Below are 16,874 nucleotides of genomic sequence, written 5' to 3'. Positions count from 1 at the left end.
GGTATACAAAAGGGGTGCATTTTCTTTCAAAATGGTATACAAAAGGGTGAGGGGTTGGACCTTGGGGCAGAGCTTACTTGTGTAACAGTTTGTAGAGTATCCCCGGGCATTTAATGTGAAGTTTAACTGTGTTTTTCAGGACATATTTCTTCAAGGATTGAAGCAGGACCCACTGACAAGGCTACACAAAGGTTAGCAGCAGCTGAGAATTTAAATCTTGCAGAAGAGGACAGCAACACAAGAACTCATTCTGAGCCAGAATCACATCATGATTTACAAATTGCTTTGTCGTCAGAGAAAGATTCACGAGTCTCTGAGAAGACTGACAATGTGAACGAATCTACCGAGTGTTCTAGAGAATCCCGAGGGAGGAAATTACAAGTCGATAATATGAAGCAGTCGGCACTCAATAATGATTTCGGTAAGCCGCAAAGTGTCACAGGGAGACCAGGCCAGTCCTCTGTGTTGGGTAAGCTGGATCACCAGTCTAAATCAGACGAACGAGTTTTCCAAGCGGGGAAAGAAGACTGGCTTGACCCTTTCGCTGAAAACGCAGAGTTAACATTACCTGCTAAATACCGTAAGCTGAAGTCAACAAGTACAAGGCTGTATTCTGAACTGAGAAAGATCTTGGAAAAGGACGACAAGCCTTGGCCATGTAAACATTTTGTTGAGCGTCTTGAAGCAGAGTTTGATATGGGGAATGTTTCTACTCACAGCAAAACCCAGGACAAAGCTAACGGACTACTTGAAGATCATGAAAAACTGGCAATGCTTACCAATGCTGTTGTTACTCGAAGTTATAATCTGAAGGATGATTCCTCGTGGCAGGAAGTTTACAAATGTTACAGACACTGGCAAATTGTGCTCAGTAAATTTAGCGAACTGCAAAGAAGGACACAACAGCTACTGCAAGGTAAGTGAAATATTGAATTCTCTCAGCTATTTGCCATACTAATGTCTTAATATTAGTGGGGAGAATATTGAAGTACATTAAGGCAATGTGCCAAGTTAATGAATTTCTTTATTCTCGTCACCTGTTTGTTTGATAATATATTGACATTGTAATGAGAAATGTGATGACGCGTACTCGTTGTCGATAAGAGTACAGACCACGCTAAATCACATTCGATTTGTTAAATTCACGTGAACAATACTTTGATCTTCGTTTCAAAGTATTGTTTATTTTTAAGTGCTCAGTAAAGCGAGTAATGTCCTTTGCTGACTGACGACTGTTACGGTTTGTAAACTCGTGAACTTAGGCCGCCTGTCAGCTTATGGCCACCCGGGATTGGCTAGTAAAACTGGGGGCGTGAAAACCGCCTGGTTCGCTATTGGCTAGCGGTAATTCAGCTCCTCCTTGTGCCTCAATTTGTTTGTGATACGTATATACTGGCGAGCAATACTGAATGCAAGGATTCGCTACAAGTGTGCGGTGTGATTTGCGCTTGATCTGGGCAAACGAACAGAATGTTTTCCTCTGAAGAATTTTGGAAAGATGCGATGTTTAGTGTAGTGATCGGTGGAATAACTACAATGGTGTTGTTGAAGTTGTGGGAGAAGAAAGGAGCAGTACTGGGAAAGACTGGCTGGGAAAAGATCTAACAAGCGACCAACAGAACATGATGAGCGGTTTTGATAAGTGCAGCAGGAGGGTGAGTTTGAAATTAATTTGAAAAAAATTGAAGTGTGAATTATTGATAGTAAAAGTTATTTATTAGACTCGATTTATAGAACCTGTTTCTCATGCAAGTCTCTCAAATTTAACAGAATCCTCGCGGCACCGTAAGATTTTACTTTCTCCGTTACGTTTTACTTTTTTTTATGATCTAGCTTTGCTTTCCCATTCGTTTCAATTTGACGTGCGACTCATTTTGTTATGACAATGTTTATTTCTCGATGTGTGTTAAAAGATGTTAAGTTTCGGGATCCCGCGCTCCACGTTGCGGGACCAGTCCCGCGAACAAGTTAATAAACCGTGGCGCACACTTCAGTCTGGTTTGGTTGGGTTTTGACTGTACCATAAAATTTCTGACGTTTCAGTGCAGCCTGATATTTTTTGGGCCACTTTTTTTAGTAGTGTCGCTCTAAATCAAACAGAATTCATGACGCCAAAATTGACCGTAGTACATTGTCAGTTTTAATAAAATTTGTTAACGTTTCCGGATGCTTTCACATGTCAGTAGCCCCTCAGGCTAAATTGTGAGTAGAATACTTTTAGCATGTACATAAATTTGTACAGCAAACAGCATATTCGTTTTCGTTGTAAATAATCCGAAATTGCCCTAGGTGCTATTTCGTGCTTAGAGTTAATTCTTAGCAGGAATATGTTTTTCGTAGCAGTAAAATTTTCAGCTTCTAAAACTTTCCCGACAGCGCTGTGTAATTTATCAAAATTCTATCACTATTCTATTCATTCTATCCACCAATCACCACCTCATCCTCGAGCAGAGGTCGTGACCGATGAAGCCCAAAGCTCTCCATATATTCCTACGGCAGCCTTTGTGGAAGGCGTTCTATGTCACGCATTGGTGGAATGGTTTGAAACGTGGAAGGACGTAACCTGCGATTTAGTGTTGTTTCTCACTGCCAAAAAAAAAAAAAATGGCTGAGCGCGAAATAGGAACGATAAAGAGACAGGAAGAGAGCACTATCGTGTGAATACAAGAATGACGCGAACGAATCAGAGCTGTGTTAGCTTTCAATTGTGAAACTACATTTTATGTGCAGTGATGTAAAACAGTGAAATAACAATGACTCGTGGTGTTCGAATAAGAAAGAAACGCCAGGATCGCGTGACGGCCGCCATTATGCAAATGAAGTCAGCCAGGGGAATCCCCGAAATATGACATAACGGTGTTGCATTCCATTGGCTAAAGCGTTTCGATATCTCGCTGAAGAATCGGGCGCTTTACATGCGCAGTTTGGTTAGTAGTCTTTTTACTCGCATCTCACTCGACGACGTGCAATTTGCATATCTATAATAACTACATTAGAAGCCTATAAATGGTGTAAAACGTGGGATTGAAAACATTTTCTGTGAGAAGAATTCCAACAATGCTGCAGAAACAAGAAGTAACTTCACTAACATGCGAACAAATATAGTTAACAATTATTCACCGAAGTGGAGGTGAATAGTGGTGGATATTTACCTCGCCGTTTCGCGCCTCGGCAAGTATCCACCACTTTCACCGACACTGAGGTGAATAATTGTTTTAGTATATACCACACAAGCTGAATAAGTAGCGGACCAAAGAGTAACTTTATTTGTTTAAGAGTAACTTTATTTGAAACGGGAAGCCATTTTGTTTCTCTTCGGCTGCTCGGAGGTGAATAGTGCTTGGCTAAGCACCTCCGAGCTAGCCAATCAGTGTGCGCGAAAAGTGCTATTCACTTGTTTGGTATATACTAATTACCGCTATTGCGTCAACTTCAAAGCAAGTCAGTTATCGGCCGTTCGATTCCAGTACGATGTCGTTTGTCGCGGACAAATGTGAACTTTTCTTCTCCATTCGTCTTTTGAACCTGAATTAGGTTTCTGTAGTCTCGATCCACGGCCCGCCAAGCCTTTGCTCAGAACTTTCACGTTACATGATCCGGTCTGTCTTGTTGGGTGGTGGTTGCGAATGTGTGATCAGTTCTTTTCCAAAACATCGGTTCGTTTGTTCAATAACTCTGTTCAGGTCTATCCAATCTGTTTGCGAGTCAATCTTTATAAAAGTCTTCCACGTCTTAGTCAACTAGAAATAAGGAAAAGCAACGTAATTTCCTGACTACGGGTCATCGACTCGTGCCACTCTTGACTTTAATCTGTGCACTATTAGTGTTCAGTAGAGCGAGCAATGTCCTCTACTCGGAACTAAATTTTCAGTTGTATTGTTTCTTGATACAGCATTAGAGAGTGTATAGAGATGGCAGTAGAATATTCACTTCAACTTGTGATGAGTTTCAAAGATGTCTTTTGGACAAATGCTTTTCTTAGAGGTTGTCAAAGAGACAGGAATTCCTACAGTGAGTTTGATGGACTCACGTTTGTGCAGACTGTCAAGCATGTCATGTTTGTCATATCAACAATCAAAATAACAAACTCGAGTGGCATGTTTTGAATTTTTTACTGCGAGGTATGCGTTTCCCGCAATGGGACTCTTGTCTGATTGGCTGATACTTTTGGCTGATTTTGTTTCTGTCAATCTACCTTTTTAAGACATCCGTCTAGAAATACAACGACACTTTCCAATTCTCTTAAGCAGTGTGTAGTGCGATTTGTGCTTGATCTGGACAAACGAGCAGAATGTTTCGTTTTGACGAATTTTGGAGCAGTGCATTGTTTGGTGCAGTGATCGGTGGAATAGTTGCAGTGGTTTTGTTGAAGTTGTGGGAGAAGAAAGGAGCAGCGCTGGAAAAGACTGGAGTGGGGGACAAATCTAACAAGTTGCCTACAGAACACGATGAGCGGTATAGATAACTGCACCAAGTGGGTGAGTTTGAAATTCATTTGAAAAGAATCGAAGTGAGAATTATTGACTAAAAGTTTTGAATTGGCTCGATTTGTCGAACCTGTCTCTCCGGCGTCTCCGGCGTAGATCTCTGCGCTGCTCTACTGCTCTGCAGCGCCGCCGCTGCTCTTCGCCGCATGTCTTTCTCAAATTTGACTTGAATCCTCGCGGCACCGTAAGATTTTACTTTCTCTGTTATTTTTTATACCCTTTTAAACAAGAACTAGCTTTGCTTTCCCGGTCGTTCCAATTTATCGCGCCGCACATTCTGTTAACACTAGAAACTTTACGAAACATTGCTACTAAAAATGTTGTTTCGGGTTCCCTCGCTCCACGTTGCGGGACCAGTCCCGCGAATAAGGAAATCAACCGTGGAACACACTTCTGGTTTGGTTGGACCCTGACTGTACAATAGAATTTCGGACGTTTCATTGCATCCTGATAATTTTTGGACCACTTTGTTGCAGTTTTTGTCAAAATCAAACAATTAATGACGCCGAAATTGACTGTAGAACATTGTTCTTTTCGAGCTTGTGTAGCTGGCGGAATCCGTGTGCGAGTGATTTTTGGGGGTCGAACCACCATTGTATTCTCACGTCACCGCGAGGGAATTCGAATTCAACTCGACCCATCACCAATCCCCTCGGCTTTGCCAACTCGCGTCACACTCGGCTTCGCCGTCAAAACAAAAGCACCCGCGCGCGAAATCCCACCACCTTCGAAGGTTATCAGTTTACACCAAAGAAACAAATTCTGTTTCTAGCGCCTGCAAGGGTCAAGTGTCGTGGTGTTGTTTTGTTTTACGTGTTCGTATTTTACTAGCCTGCGAACGCAGACATATTTTCGGCTGTCGTCTTCGTTCGCAGGCCAGTACTTTACTCGCGCATGTATTAACATAAACGTGATTTCTGTTGGCGGAAAAAATTTATTGCTAACCGTTTTGTATGGTAGCTGGCGCGACAGTCTGCTTTTGTTTATAGTACGGACACGTTCCACGTATCAACTACGCCGCAAAGCGCATGACTAAAACGCAAATAAATCGTTTTAATGTGACCAGATGAAGTTTAATGAACATGTATTAAAACCAGAGCATCAGAATGATAGTCTCCTTGTACTAACGGTTTACAGCTGAAACTCTAACCGCTAATCACTGACAATTTATTTCTTGTCCTTGTATTTAATAAACATTATTTGTATTTTAGTAGTACTTGCCATTTATAAGTACATCATCTAAGTTCAGTACATAAAACACAAACAATTTTAACCTTGAGTGGATTCGCTATCTTTAAATAAATGTATTTATCTACCAGTTTGTATTCAATGCGAGATTTAAGACAGTTTTAATTTTCACCCAACCTATCTTGATCCGGTAATATAACAATTAAATGCTTTTCTTTGTTTTCTCTCTACAGACACAGTTGACTGTTCCAGGCTGATAAAGGAATTCAAAATAGAACTTTGAACTTTTGACAGCCGCTATTGCAAACAGTTGATAACTAGAAAATAAGGAAATGAAATGTCATAATACTCTTTGTAGGATTAAGGTTTGTACAATATACATTTAAACATGTTATGCATAGTCTTGTATTACAATGTTACAGGTAGTAGTGAAAGTGGTTTAAGTCAGCATTTCTTCTGGCCAAACTCTCCCCACCAGGGAGAACTAAAATGTCTGAATAAAATACAACTCAATTTGTAACACTTCTGACTTATTCTATTTGATGCCCCGAGGGACGGGGGGAATGGCGGGGGAGGGGGGGGGGGAAACAGGGGGCAGCAACACTACCACCCGTACTTGTTTTCAGACCTGGTACCCCTTAATGGCATGATCTCTACTGCCAAGTGGCATGCTGTAGTTTCATAATCAAGACTTGTTTAGATACTATATCCATAATTTCTGTTGCTAGATATCATGATAAAATAAATAAGCTCACATTTATTAAAATAAGCTAAGTAATTGATATTGACAATCGCATCTTCTTGATCCAAAGTAAAGAAAATCAAAATCTGAATTAGCATTTTTTCATAAAAGTTACACATTAGATATTTAATTTACCTAAGAGACAAACATAAGAAATAATAACTTATTCAACCTTACTATAATGTACTTACCGGTAGATATTTATAATGATGGCTTTGCAAAAGTGTCTCTGCTAAGGAATTGTAACTTTGTTTAAAGAGTGTAGTAAGTCTTTAAAAATGCTGATTGGGCACCCTCTGAAGTATGTCTCCTCATATGGCATTGAATGTGCCGCAACCCACTGATTCCTCTGCACATCATAACACTCCACCATTCGAGAATTATGACGGTCGACACTCTCACTTCCAATTCCGCCAAACACATAAATCTGATCTCGCAGGAGCACTGCACTGGCATGAAATCTTGGAACATTCATGGAAGCAATAGAATGCCATTCATTCAGAGTTATGTCATAAACCTCGCAACTCACACTGGCATGTCTGGAAAATGCATCAACAGTACCACCCAAGACATAGATCTTCTTTTCAAGGGATACTCCACAAGCACAACCACGCTTTTCACTCATGGGGGCCATTTGTGTCCAGGTGTTTAACTTAGGGTCATAGCGCTCAACAGCAGATAGGAAATCATCATCACCAAGACCACCGATGGAATATAAATAGTGTGCGTCTGTCACAAGGCAAACTGAGGACCTGCGACTGCTGAGTGGCGCAACCAAACTCCAAGAATTTGTTGAAGGGTTGTACCTCTGTACAGTGTCACAGCGTCTTCGTCCCTGCTCAGTGGTAAATTCAATACCACCTGCAATGTAGAGAGACCCTTGTAAGGTGGCTGTACCCACTAACTTGACTTTTTTGGGCAGTGGTGCTACATAGTTCCAGGTATTGGTACGTGGGTCATATCGCTCCACACTAGAATGGAAGGAGTCTTCTCCTTTACCGCCAACGGCGTAAACAAAGCCTTGGCAGGCTGCAAAACCATGTCGACACCGCCTGGTAAGCATAGGGGCTAACTGGTACCAGGTTTTTGCAGCTGGTACATAACAGAGAGTGAGGTTGCGGACAAGTCCATCTGGAGACAGCCCACCACATGTGATGATAGCATCTTCATGTGTCTGTAGACAGGTTCTTGGTCTTTGTGGAGAGATTTCCTGTCCTGCGTACAAGGCTCGCCAGCGCATCTCGTCCATCAATATTTGTCTACATTCACCATCTCCCTGCACCAGCTCGTGGCTCATCAGTTTTGTGTATAAATAATGCTGTGATATCGTGCTCAGTCGAACGTGACCAAACAAGTCTGCGAAATATCGTTCCCTCTCCTCTTGATTTTGCCCGATCCATTCCACGATTATTTCAAAGATGTCTTCCTCGGCTCGGATCACGATGTCGTCGCTAGAAATTAAATCCTTAATGTGATCGCAGGAAAGTTGCGAAAATTCCTTCGATTTGCCGACTGTCGCGAAGTTCTGCTTGATTAATTCACCAGCGTAGTTTTGCAATTCCTTGCATTCGTATTTCTCGGCAAACAGATAATTGAAGATGCAGTTTGAGGCAGACATCTGTCGTTCGATAAATTTGCAAGCAATGTTCTTGAGTCGGGGTAGAAGCAAGTAGTTCGCGGATGCAATGAGATCTTCGGCGTTCGCTTCGCTTACTTTAATCTCGCCCGTGTAAAGGTAAGATAGAAGTTGATCCATGACCATAACTGGAATTCCTTCGAGGCTTACGATCGAAGCCGACTTCTCTTTCATGTCGCTGGTGAATAAACTGTAAAAGAAGTTGCTGCTGGCGGCCAAAACACATCGATGTGCGACGAAGGTTTGCCCTTCCACATTTAGTGTAACGTCTGACAATAAATTTTCTCTGCGGATTTTGTCAAGTGTTTGCATCATATCCCAGCAATAGGGGCTGTTTGCTGGATAAACGGGCTCTACCAATGTACTTTCGGCCATCTTTCTTGACAAAGATTATTCTACGCGTCGCTGGTTCGTCGTTGGTCGAGTACTTCCCTCGTGGGAGGTCACTAAGCTTCATGTCAGAACATTGCACATTCTTTAGTTTTAATTGGTTGCTATCCATAGTATTGCAGACTTAATTTTGAATTTTTTCGTAATATTTACTGGTTTAGTCAATTTGGGTTAATTGCTTTTATGTGAAGTGATGTTTTTAGAACGCTTTAGAGATAAAAACGTTCAGCTGCTATCCAGTCTGCAAATGTTGTTTTTATTGGATGATGCTACTGTTAGATACACGCTGGTTGTTCAGTCGGAAATTTGTTTGTTTTGCCCTCATCCTTGTCTGTTACGGTGCGAAATTGAAAAGTTCTTTCTGGAACACGATGGAATATTTGCATAGAAAATGAAATTGTTTATAACCTAGTGCCCTATGAAGCAAATCTCACAGCAGTAGGCATCAAACGAAACGGCAGCCGCCCACAATAACGCGAGCTGGGCTGCCAAAAAGGTATGCATCGCTCCCACTTCGAGTTTATCAAGCACACGTGGATAATGGTTGAAGTTGTCGTGCCGGTTTTTTCATCACAGCCTCATCCTTACGCCATGCATTCTTTTCTCCATTTTCGTTTATCTCCATTTTTTTAGCCACACTGCAGCGTTGGAGGCTGCAATTTTTGACCATTTTTAAAACTCTTGCATTATACCATGGTTTTGGTTAGCTAAAAAGTTCCGGATAAAAGGCTCGAGCTGTCGAAAATTCATCAAGGTTTATTTCCTGCGTCTGTCTTTCCTACTTTACAGTAATAAGACTTGACTTTATACACGCGATCGCGCGAGGAACTCCTTGTAACACAATCTGTTTTTGTCACGCAACGCTTATGTTGAGTGACTCAGACAGAGCCTGAGAGGGCTGGAACTGCTAGTTCACTTTTCCGTGGTATTCAAGGGAAAAAGAGAGACGATTTTTTTTTCAGTGTTTTTGAAAGAGCATTTGTAGAATGGGAAGACAGGACTTAAAGCCTTGATGTCAACATACAAATTCTTCAAACTGATCCTCTTACATATACAGGCAAAAACTAACGATAGATAGACGTTTCGGCGGCATCTTGGCGCCATTGTCAAGGGAAACTAATTAAATATGCGATTTCAAGAGTAACTAAGAGTTCAGAGTTTCTAATTTGCATAAGTTAGACAAAGACTTTAGCGCGAACTGAGTCTGATTGTACATTTAAACACGGTCGTAATTGTTTAATGAGTAACATCTCATTAATGAGACAATCAAACTTGTTGTGGCATTTTTTCAACACGCTAAAACAATTGTGAAGGTCATCCGGAATCCTGCCTGCGTGTCTATTATCATAGTGATTGCGTACTGACGAGGTCAATGCGTTGTGTATAACTTCAAGTGTGACCAGTGCGATGCTGGTTATGTCGGTTACACCCGTGGCCATCTGTTCGTACGCGTTGATGGACATAGAAGCAAGACCTCGTCAGTACGCAATCACTATGATAATAGACACGCAGGCAGGATTCCGGATGACCTTCGCAATTGTTTTAGCGTGTTGAAAAAATGCCACAACAAGTTTGATTGTCTCATTAATGAGATGTTACTCATTAAACAATTACGACCGTGTTTAAATGTACAATCAGACTCAGTTCACGCTAAAGTCTTTGTCTAACTTATGCAAATTAGAAACTCTGAACTCTTAGTTACTCTTGAAATCGCATATTTAATTAGTTTCCCTTGACAATGGCGCCAAGATGTCGCCGAAACGTCTATCTATCGTTAGTTTTTGCCTGTATATGTTGATCCTCTTACATTTCCTTTAATACTTGTTGGGAGAACTGACCATGATCAAGAAAATCCGCCTTGATGATGAGATTCTTTATTCTCTAGCGCTTAATGCTTGAGTTTGTATCAATATTGATGAGAGAAGTTACATTCTGATCACTTTTAACTATTTGGACCCAAGTCTAGGGGCTTGGGTTGAGGGCTTGGGACAACTAATATTTCTCATGCTGATTTCCCTTGAATTGTAAATATTTAGCGTCCAGAAACTATTGCTGTAAATATTAAGCCAGTAGTTCTCTTCCCTTTTTTCTTCTCCATCAGTGGAGGAACAACGCACAACGTGCTGTCCTTGCGGGAACTGCAATGTGTTCGATCGGGATCTCCCGCGGGAAATCAACTCTAGTGCTCAGAAAGAGCAGAGTAAAGGTTGTGTTCTTCTCTCTCGCTGGTTGCCTGATGAAATTGACGACTACTCAAGTGGTGAATTATTCCAGGAATTTCACAAGCAATATGGTACTACAGATTTCACTTACTCCTCTGTCAAGGTAGGGCTGGATTTAGAAAAATAGCGCATTTCCCAGTATTACTTGCCCTCTTAGCGCTTGGTCCCTCCAATAAGCCCTCCCCCCTCCCTATCTTGCGCGACATCGCCTTAATTTACTATCTTTTGTGTTGTGTGTGTGTTTGATTTATCAAATCAAATCATCAAAGTTACCAATGCTGTGTTTACTGTCTTTGAATAAACCAGCCCTCTCCTGCTTTCTTTCGTGCAGGCTATTCCTCAGTTGCAGGAACTCGTCATATCTCAAATGTACTTTGTACTTCTTCCACTGAACTATATTTGAAATAATTCCCTTCCCCCCGAATAATCGTCCTATTCTAATGCTTTAAAAGTTATTCGTGGGTGTTATTCGAGGAAATGCAAACCCTTGTTTTATACGCACCGATAACTATTTTTGGTCACGCTTAAAATTAGTGATTGTTAAAATTCTCTATTTGTTGAGTAACTTTATGTAGCTCCTTTTTGTAGAGAAGAGATTTTAACCAACAACAAAAAAATTGGTTCGCAAAGAGAGGTCTGTCTCTTCAGACTGATTTGAAAGTGATACCAAGAACACAACTTGTGCTGACTACTCGTTTTGTTTGTTTTCTTATTTGTGTAGGAGCTTCACGAGCTTGTTAGACTCCATCATGAGGTTCAGCTGCTCAGTCTTCAGTTGCACGTGAAACAGCTCGGCGGTGAAAAGCTGCTACCTCTGTTAGAGAAGATGGATCCATTGGACAGGTCAGATTTTTAAAAAACAACATCCTGAACTTGGGGTGTATCGGTCAAAACAAACATTTGTTTGTGTGTATCATAACATCACTAAGATTTTTCCTGTCACACACTAAATGATCAGGTACGGCCAAACGTAAAAGGTAAAAATAGAACTGTAACCAGGATGAGACATATTGGAATAAAAACGTTCTCTGGTTAAAAATATATTAAAAACATAAGCTTTCGGCTATCAGTCTATAGCCTTTAACGAATGAAAAATGTGGCGCGCAAGCGAAAATATATACGAATGGGGTGCGAAAAATTGAGAATAAAAACAAGCGTGAAAAAAGCCAGAAGATAAAAATGTAAATGAGGCCTGATTACAATAAAATAGAATATTGCCTAGGCAACGGTTTTGAGTTGTTATCCGCGTCGACGGTTTTTGCTGTGTGCCAAGATTCTAGTGTTTTTCGAACGCGGTAATTGCCTTTGTCAATGACACAAGCATTGTCGAAATCAATGGAGTGATTGTTTTGCCACGCATGGTTGGCAACATTAGAGCCATTTGAATAGTTCTTCAAGTTTCGTTGATGTTCCTTTTTTCGGGTTTGGAAGCATCTTCCGGTTTCTCCTATGTAATTCCAAGGGCAGTCTTTACGTGGAATTTTGTAAACAACATAACATTGAAAAGCTGAGGGTTGTCTGAACTTTGGTGACGGGAATTCTTGTTGAAGGGTTTTAAGTGGTTTGTTGACAACTCGGATATCATTTTTGCGGAGTAATCTTGTGAGGGGCTCGGTAAGGCCGCTGATGTAAGGAAGACATGCGAAACCCTGGTACGTATTAGATGGATCAGCCCATTTGAAGAACATAGAAACCAGTTCTTCTGGTGGAGGAACTGTAGATGGGGGTGGCTTCTTATTGAGGATGTTAGAAATAACAGCCGGTGGGTAACCATTAGCTTCTAACGCGGCCCTAACATGATTGGTTTCGCGTGTTTTTCCTTCAAAGCTGCTAGGGAGGTTGGATGCCCGGAACAGGAGGGTCGAGGCCGTGCTGATTTTGTGTTCTTTTGCATGATGGGAAGAGAAATCCAAATAACGGTCAGTATGGGTTGGCTTCCGAAATATATCAATAAAGGCAACTCCATTTCTTCTGGAAACCAAGGTGTCTAAGAAGGCAATTTGGCCGTTGTTTTTCAAGTTCGATTGTGAAAGAAATTTTGGGGTCACAGGCGTTAAGAGTATCGTGGAAGGAAGAAACGGCGTCCTTCTTGATAATCACAAAGCTGTCGTCAACATATCGTTTCCAAACCGTTGGTGGGACTAGTGAGGTACTGATAGCTAAATCCTCGATCACTTCCATACAGAGGTTAGCAACAATGGGGTAACTGGACTTCCCATTGTACAGCCGTGGATCTGTTTGTATATGCAGTTATTATAGACAAAATAATTGTTTGAAAGAGTGAAATCCAGTAGAGAAATGATGTCATGATGATTGGATTTCTCTTCCCATCATGCAAAAGAACACAAAATCAGCACGGCCTCGACCCTCCTGTTCCGGGCATCCAACCTCCCTAGCAGCTTTGAAGGAAAAACACGCGAAACCAATCATGTTAGGGCCGCGTTAGAAGCTAATGGTTACCCACCGGCTGTTATTTCTAACATCCTCAATAAGAAGCCACCCCCATCTACAGTTCCTCCACCAGAAGAACTGGTTTCTATGTTCTTCAAATGGGCTGATCCATCTAATACGTACCAGGGTTTTGCATGTCTTCCTTACATCAGCGGCCTTACCGAGCCCCTCACAAGATTACTCCGCAAAAATGATATCCGAGTTGTCAACAAACCACTTAAAACCCTTCAACAAGAATTCCCGTCACCAAAGTTCAGACAACCCTCAGATTTTCAATGTTATGTTGTTTACAAAATTCCATGTAAAGACTGCCCTTGGAATTACATAGGAGAAACCGGAAGATGCTTGCAAACCCGAAAAAAGGAACATCAACGAAACTTGAAGAACTATTCAAATGGCTCTAATGTTGCCAACCATGCGTGGCAAAACAATCACTCCATTGATTTCGACAATGCTTGTGTCATTGACAAAGGCAATTACCGCGTTCGAAAAACACTAGAATCTTGGCACACAGCAAAAACCGTCGACGCGGATAACAACTCAAAACCGTTGCCTAGGCAATATTCTATTTTATTGTAATCAGGCCTCATTTACATTTTTATCTTCTGGCTTTTTTCACGCTTGTTTTTATTCTCAATTTTTCGCACCCCATTCGTATATATTTTCGCTTGCGCGCCACATTTTTCATTCGTTAAAGGCTATAGACTGATAGCCGAAAGCTTATGTTTTTAATATATTTTTAACCAGAGAACGTTTTTATTCCAATATGTAAAAGGTAAAGTCTGTGTTCAGGCCTAGTTCATCATCAGGCTGACACTTATCTTTGGTTCAGAGAGCATGAAGCGACCGGCTAGGAGTATTTCTACTCACCCCTGCATGGAAGGCTAGTCCATCGCAGTTTTGAATTCGCCGGTACCCATTAATGCACCTGGGTGGAGACTGAGAGGCACTGTGAGAGTAAAATGTCTTGCCCGAGAAAACCCGAAAATTGGTGAAAATAAAAGAAATACCAACTAAGAAAATGATGGTGAAAAAATTCAAAATTTCGCCAATTGAAATGTCCATTTGGATTTCTTGATATTCTGTTACCAAATCAAATTTTGATAACTGTAATTCACTTCCGTCCTTGTAATCTGTACTTATCCAAAAAATACTTGCTCTATTTTGCTGTGTAGAATCGTTTTTCTCATTAATTTATTGTAATATAATGTGAAAATTAGCAACTGATAAAGAACTTTTGATAAACCGCCCTGAGCCGGGACTGCCCCTTAAATGTTTATCTCTTCATGATGGTGAGTATTAACTATATGTTTTTCCTTGCAGAGAATTACCCCTACCAGAGTTTTTTCTGAAGATGTATTGTTAACGTTTATGGATCTACCTTCATTTCTATTCTAATTAAGTCTTGTTCTATGATAAACTATCTTTCCCTCAAACGTTATAACAAGTGACTTGTATTCTCACCTGAAAATAGCGAATAATATCTAGGGTGTGTTTGCTTTTCTTTTTGACCGTGAAAAGAGTAACAGTCACATACAGTGTATGCAGGATAAGGAGTAACAATGGGTCATCTTCATTCAGTTTCCCTCAGGTACATTGAATGACTAAACGAAAGCAATCTCTTTTTCTTTTTGTAGTACATTTGTGCCCTTGTATCGTGTGACGCACGGTCTTCTTTGTGGCGACGGCAAGGTTTTTCCAGCCATGGTCCTTGATAGCTTTTGACGCAAAACGTTCCAAGCAGAACAGAAAGTGTGCTATGTACGAGACTAATCACATGTCCCTGCAAGAGAACAATCAACAGCTCCCTTGTACAGAGACAATGCGGCCAAAGTCCTGGAATTGATTCACAGAAGGACTCAGAAGGACTTAGTTTTAATGTGATAGCTCGTCTATCACTCAGTACCAATACACCGAAATAAAAGGCAACGAATAAGAGTGCTAGAGTTTGTTTGTTTGTTCGTTTTGTACTTTATTTATACTGACTGAAGTATTGCCTTTAACTCTCATCATTGTCTTCCAACGCGGCAATTGATTTTGTCCCTGGAAAGCATAAGTGCGCAAGCTGGCGGGGGGGGCGCCCCCCCCCCCCCCCCACCCCCAGCTACGGAAATTACTTAATTTTTCGGGCAAAACGCTCATGATTCGGGCAACGAAAAAAAATAATGCTATTGGCGTGATTTCCAAAACTCGTAAAAAAAGTTTCTACTTTTTTATGAATCTCTGTGTGATTAGACGCCCGACCGGGAGTCTGTAGTCCGTAAAGTGACCTGAGGTGTTTTGCGACAAGTCGCTTAAATATTTATCGTGGAAATCCATGATGAGGATATTATTTCCTTTCCCAATTTTCTTTCAACAAAACAAGGACACGAATCAAAGCGAACGAAGACCAAGACTTGTTTTCGTGGACGCTCTGAAAAGAACCGTTTGGAATGTTTTTACCGAGTGGTGTTTTAATTTCTTTCTTGAATTTTTCTTTGGAGGTGTGTCTCAAGTATATACGTCCATGTTGTTTACCATCATATTGATGTGGCTTCTGAATTCATGGAAAGCTTGAAGGACTTCTAGCAATGCCTCATGTTGTTCTTTGAACGTCTCAAGTATGGTATGTCGAGACGCTCGTCTCGAGTATAGGATAACTTCTGTAACGGTCGTCCAAACGGTGCAACTTGTAACACATATGTCTCTGTTGCTGATCAGCCGATCTCTGAACGAACGCCGTGAAAGGAAGAACTTTTTCTTTTAATAAGTTTTAGATTTTACTCGATTGAGACTGTTCATAGAGGTCATTGAGTATGCAAACTTCAATATAACTATCTTTGCGAACGTTTTTGTTTTTCACGAAATTTGAGTGCGTTTGCATCCCAATTTCAACACTCACACATACGGGTATTGCTATACTTTTTAGGGCAAGAAGGTCTCCGCCCCACTAAGTCCGAAGGTGCCCGCGCGCCTATGCTGAAAAGTGCCTGTTAATGCAGGTTACATTAAAAATAACGACACAAGAACTCTGAAGTAAAATTTTCAATAGACTGCCAGACGCGTGGGAGGCGCGGTGGCCTCAAGGTTAGTGCACACGACTCCGGAGCGAGCAGTCCGGGTTCGAGTCCTGGACGGGGACAGTGTGTGGTGTTCTTGGGCAAGACACTTTACTCTCACAGTGCTTCTCTCCACCCAGGTGTATAAATAGGTATCTGCGAGTTTAATGCTCGGGGTAACCCTGCGATGGACTGGCATTCCACCCAGGGGGGAGTAGAAACACTCCTGGTCGCTTCATGCTACAGAAACCGGGATAAACTCCGGCCTGATGAACCACTTGGCTCGTATGCAGACTTCGTGTTGCTCAGAATCAAAAACCCAAGGTAAGCCAAAAGCGAAATACGCACTGCCAAAGCCAACCAATACTTAATGAAAAGAGATTTCACACTGCGATAAAAATTATACTTACTTTGGAATCCCGAATTTTCCAACCTCCAAGGGAAACGAAAATTGGTTTTAAAAATCGGTTAGTTCAAGAAATTAGGGGTAAATTTACTGTGTTTGACTTAGGAGGGGAAACAACTTTTGGTCAAGTTATTGGGAGGTTCGAAAAAACGAAGGTTCGAGAAAACGGGATTACACTAAATATGTACGCAACACTTTGTTCACTCGTTGAATAGTATATGACAAGATTACTAGGACGAAGCACAAGATCAAAAACTAACTAAACGCACCACTATTTCGTCCATTTCTAATCCTCCCTTTCTCCCCAACTTTCA

General features: G+C 41.2%; 2 protein-coding genes across 5 annotated transcripts in view; one reads left to right on the top strand and one right to left on the bottom strand.

Annotated features, from left to right (window-relative positions):
• The window catches only part of LOC145490993 (uncharacterized), a 24,683-nt gene extending 9,540 nt beyond the window's left edge, over window positions 1-15,143 (top strand). For 2 of the 3 annotated variants that reach the window (XM_081470127.1, XM_081470126.1), the window contains exons 7-10: window positions 140-916; window positions 10,545-10,768; window positions 11,387-11,508; window positions 14,754-15,143. In XM_081470127.1, the coding sequence (XP_081326253.1) occupies window positions 140-916; window positions 10,545-10,768; window positions 11,387-11,508; window positions 14,754-14,841 (1,211 nt within the window). In that variant the 3' untranslated portion in view covers window positions 14,842-15,143. Of the gene's footprint in view, window positions 1-139; window positions 917-10,544; window positions 10,769-11,386; window positions 11,643-13,891; window positions 14,371-14,753 lie in introns of those variants that run through there. The other variant, XR_014049745.1, reaches the window with a different exon arrangement.
• On the bottom strand, window positions 2,080-8,559 carry LOC145491000 (kelch-like protein 2). 2 transcript variants are annotated; one of them, XR_014049747.1, is made up of 3 exons: window positions 6,609-8,559; window positions 4,229-5,992; window positions 2,081-4,191 (listed from the first exon to the last, which is right to left on the bottom strand). XR_014049747.1 is itself a non-coding variant. In XM_081470131.1 (2 exons), the coding sequence occupies exon 1, from the start codon at window positions 8,426-8,428 to the stop codon at window positions 6,650-6,652; it is 1,779 nt and encodes a 592-aa protein (XP_081326257.1). In that variant the 5' UTR covers window positions 8,429-8,559; the 3' UTR covers window positions 2,080-5,992; window positions 6,609-6,649. The 2 variants fall into 2 exon arrangements, 1 of the variants encoding a protein (XP_081326257.1); XM_081470131.1 differs by having other exon boundaries at window positions 2,080-5,992.
• Window positions 15,144-16,874: the final 1,731 nt, after the last annotated feature.

Source organism: Orbicella franksi, chromosome 6, assembly GCF_964199315.1.
Source record: "Orbicella franksi chromosome 6, jaOrbFran1.1, whole genome shotgun sequence".
In the NCBI taxonomy this organism is placed as follows: domain Eukaryota; kingdom Metazoa; phylum Cnidaria; class Anthozoa; order Scleractinia; family Merulinidae; genus Orbicella; species Orbicella franksi.
Note: the sequence above shows the minus strand (reverse complement) of the source record. Positions and strands in the feature narration are given on the sequence as shown.

Excerpts from the sequence above, each read along its gene's own strand:
- LOC145491000 (XM_081470131.1), bottom strand. The coding sequence starts at position 8,428 with ATGGCCGAAAGTACATTGGTAGAGCCCGTTTATCCAGCAAACAGCCCC.